Here is a 10,115-nt window from a genome sequence, read left to right on the forward strand (position 1 = left end):
GATGGCCTTGTGACAGTCTCCACACACCTGCAAGTTTTTCATCATGCTGATTGGTCTCTCAGCTTGTATCGAATGAATATATATATATATATATATTTTTTTTTGAGGAACTCATCCAAGGCTAATTTCTTGCTGGATATTGCAGCACATGTTCCTTCTCCTCTTCCACATCATATAGAACCAATTTTGTAAAGAAACATACTCGTCCAGCTTCGCAAATTGAATATAATAGTTTACCAATCTGCAGGGTTTACCAAGTTCAGGGCATAGAGTTGCAATGCCCCAATGGAGCTTTTCCATCTTATAAATCACTTCTATCTCACCAGTAATCTCCACACGAACACGAACCACCACTGAAGTGGTGAAAGCGATGAGAATCCCTCAAGATTATCAACCTTCCCTCAATCTTGGATATGTGTTTGATGGCATTGTGACAGTCTTCACATACCCGCAAGTTCTTCATCACACGGATTGGTCTCCCAGCGGGTATAGAAAGAATTCCAAATGCCACGGCTAATTTCTCGCTGTGATACTTCAGCATATGTTCCTTCTCCTCCTCTTCCACGTCATGTAGAACCATATTTGTAGAAGAAACATACCCGTCCAGCTTCATTTTCAAATTCAACTCCTCTAAAAAGGCATATATTCTATCCTTGTCTGGGTGGAAGTGGTCCCCAGCTGAAAATGTATGAATCTTATTCTGTGCTTCAAGCCAACTATACCCAGGTACTTTCCTAACATGGCTATCTCTCATTTTCAATCTCATCTTGCTAACATCGCCCCATCTACCTGAAGCTGCATACATATTTGAGAGAAGAACATACATTCCTGAATTATCAGGTTCCATCTCAAAAATAATCTTAGCAGCCTTTTCACCTAATTCAGTATGGCCATGAATCCTGCTTGCTCCAAGTAGAGCACCCCATGTAGCAGCATCTGGTTCGAAAGGCATACTTCTCATTAAATTCTGGGCCTCGTCCAGACGCCCAGCTCGACCAAGAAGATCAATCATACATGTATAGTGTTTTGAGTTTGCTGTTATTCCATAATCCCGATCCATTGAATAAAAATACTCTGTGCCCTTTTCTACCAAGCCAGTATGACTACAAGCAGACAATACACCAACCTGAAACACAGTAGAAAAGGGAAAGAAAAAAACCATTAGATGGAGAAGAAGACATGCACAACTAAAGAGATTATTAAAAACACTAGGTTAAATAAAGAGATGATTAAAAACACTATGTTGAAGCTCTTTCCCAAATTATTTTCATCTACAGAATTAATCACCATAATATGAGAAATAGAAATAGTGACTCTGTCAAATTACAAAGTTATCCTTCCATTGATCATAGACATGGTAACAAATTTGAAGAAAGGTGCCATCTAGTTAAGTTTTTGGAGAGTAGTTTCGAAGAAGCAAGATATGCAATAATTTGATACAGAGTGATACTTAAAATGATGTGGTAATACGAGGAAGGAAAAAAAATTTCTTTCAAAAGTAATTGTTTTTCATTTTACTGTGAGGCTTTATTTTATGTATTTATTTGCTTTTTCACTCCCAACGTTCATCAAAACATAATTCTTATCTTACTCTTTGTCAGTCTTCTTTCCTTTTCTTTTCATTTTTTTTTTCCAACTTCAAAAGCAAGAAAAGTACTGATGTTATTCATACGTCTTTCTCTCATTCAAAAATAAGAGAAGAAGATAATAAGAAAACATAAACGGAAGCAAGCAAATGGTTCTACAAGCAGTTATTTCCATAGGGAGGAGACTCAATAAACAATCAAGATTCAATAGCTTAAAACAGTTTCAGTGTGAAAAGAGAACGGGATGGGCAGGGCTGTGGTTGAAAAAGTATGTACAACAGAGAAAGCGAATGAAAGTAAACCTAGAGAATTGATGCACACCAATCTTCATAAATTCCTATGACCTAATCATGAATGAAAACTACCACATTTTGAACAAAATCAGTCTTAAAAGGTATTGTGGAAGATACTCAAAGCACAACTACTATGACGCTTAGGTGAGGAAATATTTCTTATAGGCTCTAAATTTCTATTCCTTGTTAGATAAAGAATATTAAATTGCTTATGATCCTAGTTCTTATTCCCTAGTGGAAAATAAACACTAATCACTTATATTAAAAGAAGAATACTTTCTTTCACACTGGGCAGACTCAAAATAAGTCTTATTCAAAATAAGAATTTGAGACAACTTTCAATAATATAGTATGATGAAATTGAAACTAATACAGTAAACTCAAGATACTTTCCATATGATGGAAATAAGTAAATAGGAGGTTTAGCAAGAAACTTGATCCCATGAATGGTGGGTGCCTTAACATATTTGTTTAGAAGCTTTAGCACGACATTTTAGGCTACGTGGCCATCTTAGCATGGCCTAGGTGATGACTTGACCAAACTGGTCCAAAACGTTGATTCAGCAATCATTTCCCAAAACAGGCATCTCTCAGAAAATCAAACAAGACGTTCTCTCACCAAGAACTCATACAGGTACGGTAAACCAATTTGGCAAAAAAGTCAAGGGATAAATCAAATTGAAGGCCTAAATGAAAATTAAATTAAATCAAAGGCTTAAAACAATAATTACCATAGTGACATTGTCTGGTTTGATACCCGCTCTCTTCATTGACTCAAAAACCATCAATGCCTCCTTGCCAAATCCATGTCTCGCATATCCTGCAATCATTGTGTTCCATGACACAACATCCTTTTCTGCTATATCATCAAATATATCATATGCTTCATCTATGCTTCCACATTTACAATACATTGCCAGAAGAGCATTCCCCACATAACAACCAGTCTCATATCCTGCCTTAACCACCCGCCCATGCAACTGCTTCCCCAAGTCCAGAGCAGCAATATCAGCACATGCACTCAAAGAACAGGTAAGTGCAGACCTATTTATTTTCCCCCCATCCCTTTTCATCTTAACAAATAGATGCAAAGCCTCCTCGCCATGACCAATTTGAGCATAACCAGCAATAATTGCTGCCCAAGAAATACAGTCACGATGAGGCATCCTATCAAACAAATTCCTAGCTTGAGGAATATTCTCACTCTGAGCATAGCCAGTAATCATTGTATTCCAAGAACATATGTTCCGACAAGGCATCGCCTCAAACAATTCCCTTGCCATGTCCATTCTCTTGCACTGCACATATCCCGCAATCATTGCATTCCATGAAACCTCATTTTTCTCTGGCATCTCATCAAAAAGTCTTCTTGCTTCATCCAACATCCCATTCTGTACATACCCAGACACCATAGCTGTCCACGTAAACACATCCCTAATTGGAGACTCCTCAAACAATCTACTAGCTTCAGACAACTCCCCATTCTGGGCATAACCTGTAATAATAGTATTCCACGAAATCTCATCTCTGATAGGCATCCGATCAAAAAGTCGTCTAGCATCAATCAATCTCTTCCTCTTTACATACCCACTCATCAAACAATTCCAAGACACCAATTCCCAATCCAATTTTGACTCGAACAACATACCAGCCTCGCTTATCCTCCCATTCTGCACATACGCCGAAAGTAACCCATTCCATGATATCTCATTCTTATCCGGGATCATATAAAAAATTTTCCTTGCCTCATCGACATACCCATTCTGGGCATACCCAGACAACATAGCATTCCACGAAACAACATCCCTTTCGGGCATCCGATCAAACAAAGCACGAGCATCGCTAAGATTCCGATTCCTCACATACCCACTAAGCATCACATTCCAAGAAACCAAGTCTCTCTCAGGCATTTTCTCAAACAGATCTCTCGCAAGATCAAACTTGCCATTCGACAAGAACCCAGACATCATGGTGTTGTAGGAGACCGAGGTCCGGCGTGGCATGGCGTTGAAGATGCGGAGAGCAGACTCACACCGGCCGCTGCGCATGTGTCTGGTGATGGCCATATTCGATTCCACAATGTCCAAGTCTGAGGTAGCTGACTTCTTGTTCTTGTCATTGCACCTTTTGGTCAATGTTCTCTTTGACGGAGTTGGAGTTTTTGTTGTGCTTTCGATCCTCTTGTTGATGGGCTGGTTATGGAGCGAGCGATAGCAGGTTCTGTGTAACTCTCTCACAAGGTAACTGCCGCGCATTGCTTTGAGCGTCAATTGTTTTATTTTCATCAGCATACGAATTTATAAAATGCCAGCGCGCGCGCGCTCTGCTTTTTGTTTTTTTTTTTTTTCATGAAAACTCGAATCCGACAAAATCCACGTACAAAATGGAATTGACCAATCACATAAATTACGCATATTTGCTTTTTTCAGCTTTTTAACAAATATTAATTTTTGATTTTAACTTTAATAATTTTAATTTATCCTCCGTTATGATCAGGGGTCAACCCCAGGATTTGTAACTTTGGGGACGAACTTATACAAGTACATAAACATGTAAACATATACAGTATCTCTCTATATTTGTAAGTGTGTGTTTATATAAAATAAATATAGAGAAGCCTTAAAATTAATTTCATAGTAAATTGTAAGTTATTATTGCAAACAAAAGTTACATGTCTTAATATAAATTTAACTCTTTCTTCTAATGAGATCTCTTGAAGCTTCCAAAAATAACATAGTCAAGCCGTGGTGAACTGAAATTCACCAATTAAATAGGAAAATTTTGGTTTTTTTAAGCTAATAGAAGGGACAAAACTAATAGAAAATTTTAGGAGGGCAAAAATATAATTTTGGGGGGACAAAACTTAAAAAAAGAAGAAGAAGAAAAAAAAATAGTAAAAGGGCAAAAATATAATTTTGAGAGGGCATATTTCTAAAAATATTATATTTTTTTTAAAAAAAATTCAAAATATTTGGCGGGACATTTGCCCCCCAAACCCTTGCTGTGCTTCCGCCCCTGATCATGATCCTAATTATTCAGATAAAAAAAATCTTTTTTTTTTTTTGACATGTTCGCATAAGAGGGGGAAGGAGATTCGAACTAGTGACCTTCGCTTTATTAGGCGTGGTCTTAACCGATTGAGTTACCTCTTAAGAATAAACAAATCTGTTTTTAAACGCTTGTTAGGTCAAACTTGGGGAGGATACCATATATGTTCGTGTGTGTATATATGGGATGATTTCATGTGAAAATTTGAGACTATTTTTACTGAAAGTTGGTAACGTGTCTGGATAACATGCTTTTTTTTTTTAGAGCAGAATGCTTTTACGTGAAAGTATGAGACTTGTGTACTAAATGGTAGGTAACTTATCTCAAGGGCTCGATAGATTTTGGGGCCTGAGGCAATAAGTTTACGTGGGGCATTTTTCTTGTATTTAAATATTAATTATTTTATATTTATTTTTTTTAAAAAATCATTATTCTTACTTTTTATGATGCATAATTACTAATTAAGTTTTTATAATCAAGTTTTCCAACATCTCATTTTTAATTGATAATATGAATATTCCATTTAATTTTTCTTGTGACATTGTCCATCTTAGGTAGGATTTTATCAAATTTAATTTTGAAAAAAATTATTTCTTTATAGGCAATCGTAACATGTATTGAGCAATACATTTAAAAAAGAATCAAATATTTTTATATAATTTAATATGTCAATCAGAACACTTTCTTTTATTTGTAAAATTTTGTTTAAAAACTTTTATTTTTTATTTTTTTATTATTACTTATTAGATATAGAATGTCTTATCACTTGATTCAAGAACATGAAATAATAAGGGCATGTTTGAGATTGCGTTTGAAAGGCCTAAAAGTGCGTTTAATACTCAAAAAGTCCGTTCGAAGAAAAAAATAGTCGTTTGGTAAAAAAATTAAAGCTTTTAAGGGTCCAAAAAGTCTAAAAATTGTCAAAACACACTTTTAGCAAACTTAAAAATGAAGCTTTTGCCAAAAAGCGTTTTTTAACTTAAAAACTTTATTTCTCAAATGAAATCCCAAATAGGCTCTAAGACTTAAAAGAAAAAAAGTGTTGACAAAAATAGAAAGGTATAAAGTGCAATTTATAGTGGAATACGATGTGAAAAAAAAAAAAAAAGGGATGTTGAAAAGGAGTAATATTATAAGTCCTCTTAGAGTCATCCTAGGGTCTTCTCAAATGTGATGTGGCTTTTAAAATTACTATTGAATTTGAAATATGATGTATTGAACTTTGATCTATTAGTAATTTTAAAAGTCACATCACATTTGTGATGACTCTAGGAGGACTTTAGGAACACTTATGGCATTACTCGTTGAAAAGTCACTGATATTGTAATTTTATTTGTTATTCACAATGCAAACAATTAGAGTTTTATGCACTTTGAAAACTTTTCACTTTTTAAAAATTTATGGATGGTGAGACTTTTCATGAAAATGAATAATGAATTTCAATCCATAATTACTATGATCATAATTAGATACTATTTATTAACTTTTACTAGGGGTGTCAACCCGGTCAGGTTTCTCGGTTTTTTGCCAAAGCCGGAACCGGAACCGGGGTACCCTGGTTCTCAATTTTGAGAAACCGGAACTGGAACCGGCACCCTGGTTACCGGCCGGTTCCGGTTTTACCCGGTCTGGTAACCGTTTTTTTTTTAAAAAAAAATTGGTTTTTGGGCTTATTTTATGTATTGGGCCTAAAATAAGCCAATTTTTTTTTTTTTTCATAAGTTGGCCCATTTTTTTAAAAATCTATTAGTTTCTTTGTCTAAATTAAAGGGGCTTTGTTGTGATTGTTTCAAATAATTAAAAAATAAACCTAAAAAAGTCCAAAAATCCTAAAAAATCAATGTTTTTGCCTATTTGGGCTTTAGAAATAAAAATTTAATTTTTTAAATACCCTAAACCTAAACCTAAGTGTAAAATATATATATATATAAAATGGAAACCTGGTTCCAGTATTCCCGGTAAAAATCGGGTACCAAAAACCAGTACCGGAACCGGGGTACCTGGTTTTTGGATTTTTCAAACTGGAACCGGAACCGGGACCCCAGTTTCCTTGTTTCCGATTTCCCGGTTTCCCGGTTTTCCGGTTCCGGTTCAGGTTTCCCGGTAATTTTTGACACCCCTAACTTTTACCATTTTAGAACCTTAAATATTTTTTTTTAGAAAAAATCTTTATTCCTGGTCCAACAGCACTTGAAGTTCCTTCACTAATTTTTTCCCCTCCTCTCCCGCCAGCACTCCTTCTCTCCCTTGGATGGACAATAATTTTTTATTTATTTATTTTTTCCACGCAGTTAATGGTGCCCATAGGATCTCGCCGAGTTTGCTGCCATAGGACAAAATTTTTTCTACAGCCACATGATTTTGCCTCCAAGGTTTCCCACAAACCGGCATGCACCTGTGCTTCATCCCATGCTTGTTGGACAACTTCTCCATAATCCTCCTCAAGGGCCCAGCTAGCTTTATACCGGAAAATAGAACACTTCTTATTTTTTCCAGATTTTCCATCTAGGCGCAAAAAACAGAGAGGTGGTCCAACCCTAATGCGAATTCTACCATTATTCTTGCCTTAGGAAAACTATCTCTCCACTTTTGATTTGCCACCCCCTTATCAAGCCGTTCTTTTATAAAATCCATGTCTTTCCAGCAATTAGTCCACATATATTTAGGCCCCGAAAAACCTAAATCCGTTAATTCACACTCCTCTAGGGCTTGCTGGAAATCTTTCATCTGGCTTCCATTTTGTGTATTACCTCCCAATTTTTCGGATGGGGTTAAGATTTCATTGAAGTCCCCAACACATACCCATGGCAAAGGGGTAAATTGTGCCAGAATTTTGAGTAAGCACCATGATTCATGTCGTTTAGCCACATCCGGGTGTCCGTAGAAGCCAATAAACTTCCATGGAATGCAATTCGGCCAGTCATGTATCACCCCATTGATGTGATGTTGACTATAATTTTGTATTTCGACATTAAACTCCTCACCTCACATCAAAGCAAACCCTCTACTCCTTCCAATACAATCCACCACAAATAGTCCATTGTAACCAAGTTTGCATCTAATCAGCTCCATTTTATTTTGGTGGAGCTTGGTTTCCATAAGGAAAACCAAAGTAGGTCGCTTTTCCTTCATCAAACGGTTTAGGGCTATAACTGCACGAGGGTTCCCAAGCCCCCGACAGTTCCAGCTTAGGATCATCATAACGGTTGGCGGGGCTATCCCACACCCTCAGCCATCCTCGATCCTAAATCATTCGTCACGTTGCCATTCAATTTTCATCCCTTCTCAACAATTCTACCTTCTCCCCAGGTCTTTTTCTTTTTTTCATTCCTGGCGCATCAACCTCCTCCCCATACTTCCGTTTCCACGTAATCAGTGCCTTCTCAGGATTTCAATTTGCTTCTTGGGCTGCTTTGACAGTCCGGGCCACGTCAGAGATAAGTGGGCCTGTATGAATAGATCCTCTTAGGCTTACTTTCTGATCCATGCCTTCATTTTTGACCTAACAGCACCATTATTTCCTTTTGTCACTGTGTGCCCATGCCAATAAAGGAAAGATTTTTTTGAATGCCCTCTAGCTCGTCAACCTTATCTCCCAGAGGAGATTTCCCTTATTCGAAGCCCGTAAATCCCTCCACCGTATCTCTTGTTGATTGTCCCCCAGAAAATTGAAAAATTTTCCATTATTCTCTCCCCCAAATACATTCGTTGCTGCCGTATCCCCCATAACTGAAGCGCCATGATTGCTTCCGTATTCATTGCCGCTAAGTCTGCTACTTTCCTTATGGGTTTTAATAGGCTAGCTTGCCGGAGTCTCTTCCCTAGACTCATCCATCTCCTCCATTGCCTCCGGTCGTGAGCTCTTCTGATCATAATTCCTCATGCCAGCATGGAAAGGCCGTGCAGTACGATCCTCAGGTGCCGAGTAATCAGATCTCGCAGTTTCAGCTCGGAACTCATGCCTCCCTTGGTTCCGATCCCCCCTTCGAATTGGTGAGGACTCCCACAGTCCCAGGCCAAACTGAGCACTGGGCTCCTGGTTTCTCATGCTACTCCTCTTCTGGCACCCCCCTTCCATGTCGGATAACACCCCACTAGAAGCAATACTTCGGGAGCCTTTCATATTGGAATGCAATCCAAGTTGATTCCCCCTGCAGCTTTGGCATACACCCCCTGGATAGAGGCTTGGATAAACCTATCGAGATTTTGACACTCAAGTATTCCTCCCAGCCAACGCCACCTGCATTCATATCAACCTCTTCCACCACTCCGACAGTAGCCCCAATTTTCTTCCCAATCTCCTTCCCCATACAAACTAGTGGCAAGTGGAACATTCTTACCCAGAACGAAGCTCTATCAAACGTTATTTTTTATGGCGATGACTAGCTAGCAAAATCCTCCACAAAAAACAAGGCACCTTCAAACACCCAAGGACACCCCTCAAGAACTTTCTCCTTGTCCCGACTATTCTCAAATTCGATCATGAACAAGTTTTTGCCCAACACTTTGAAGAAAATGGATCCCAAAGGTTTCCACCATTTCAAGAGTGCATTTTTGATGGTCTATACTTATCAGCAACCAATTTATCCACAATGTATAATTGACCTCTAGTAGCAACAATGTGCACTTCGTCCTTGAAAATTTTGACCTCCTCACATTCCTCCCCCAATAGTGGGTGATTTGGCCATGGGTTAGGCATATCTTCCGCCATTATTGCAATCAAAAAATTTTCCCAGCATGTGCTACTTCCTTAATCTTCAAAGAGACAAGGGAAACGACTCATTCTCCTCTAGGTGAACCCTAGCGAGAAAAAACTCTACAATATTCGAAATACACATTATTTTCACGAATGTGCCAATGCTAGGAGACAAAAAAACTTTATTGGAGAAATAATGGATGACACGGGGCAGCTATGGGAGACATCTGATAAGGTGGAAATGGCGTTTGTCAATTATTTTTCCAATTTATTCACTGTAGTAGACGGTGGGGACATGGAGCCTTGCCTTCAACACATTAATGTGGGGGTTTCTAGGGACATGAATGCCGAGTTGTTGAAGGAGTTCTCCAAATATGAAATAAGTGTTGCACTTCTCCAAATGGGTCCGATAAAAGCCACGGGTCCGGACAGATTCACAGCGGGTTTTTTTCAAAAAAAATGGAGTACTATAGGAGATGAGGTATGTAATGT

The 10,115-nt window shown here is 38.0% G+C and overlaps 1 protein-coding gene across 1 annotated transcript; it reads right to left on the bottom strand.

Annotated features, from left to right (window-relative positions):
* Positions 1 to 95: 95 nt before the first annotated feature.
* LOC132185377 (Tetratricopeptide repeat (TPR)-like superfamily protein) lies at positions 96 to 4,157 on the bottom strand. Its single transcript, XM_059599156.2, has 2 exons — positions 2,611 to 4,157; positions 96 to 1,126 (listed from the first exon to the last, which is right to left on the bottom strand). The coding sequence occupies exons 1-2, from the start codon at positions 4,132 to 4,134 to the stop codon at positions 320 to 322; spliced, it is 2,331 nt and encodes a 776-aa protein (XP_059455139.2). The 5' UTR covers positions 4,135 to 4,157; the 3' UTR covers positions 96 to 319.
* Positions 4,158 to 10,115: the final 5,958 nt, after the last annotated feature.

This window comes from Corylus avellana, chromosome 7 (genome assembly GCF_965113065.1).
Source record: "Corylus avellana chromosome 7, dhCorAvel1.hap1.2, whole genome shotgun sequence".
Taxonomy (NCBI): domain Eukaryota; kingdom Viridiplantae; phylum Streptophyta; class Magnoliopsida; order Fagales; family Betulaceae; genus Corylus; species Corylus avellana.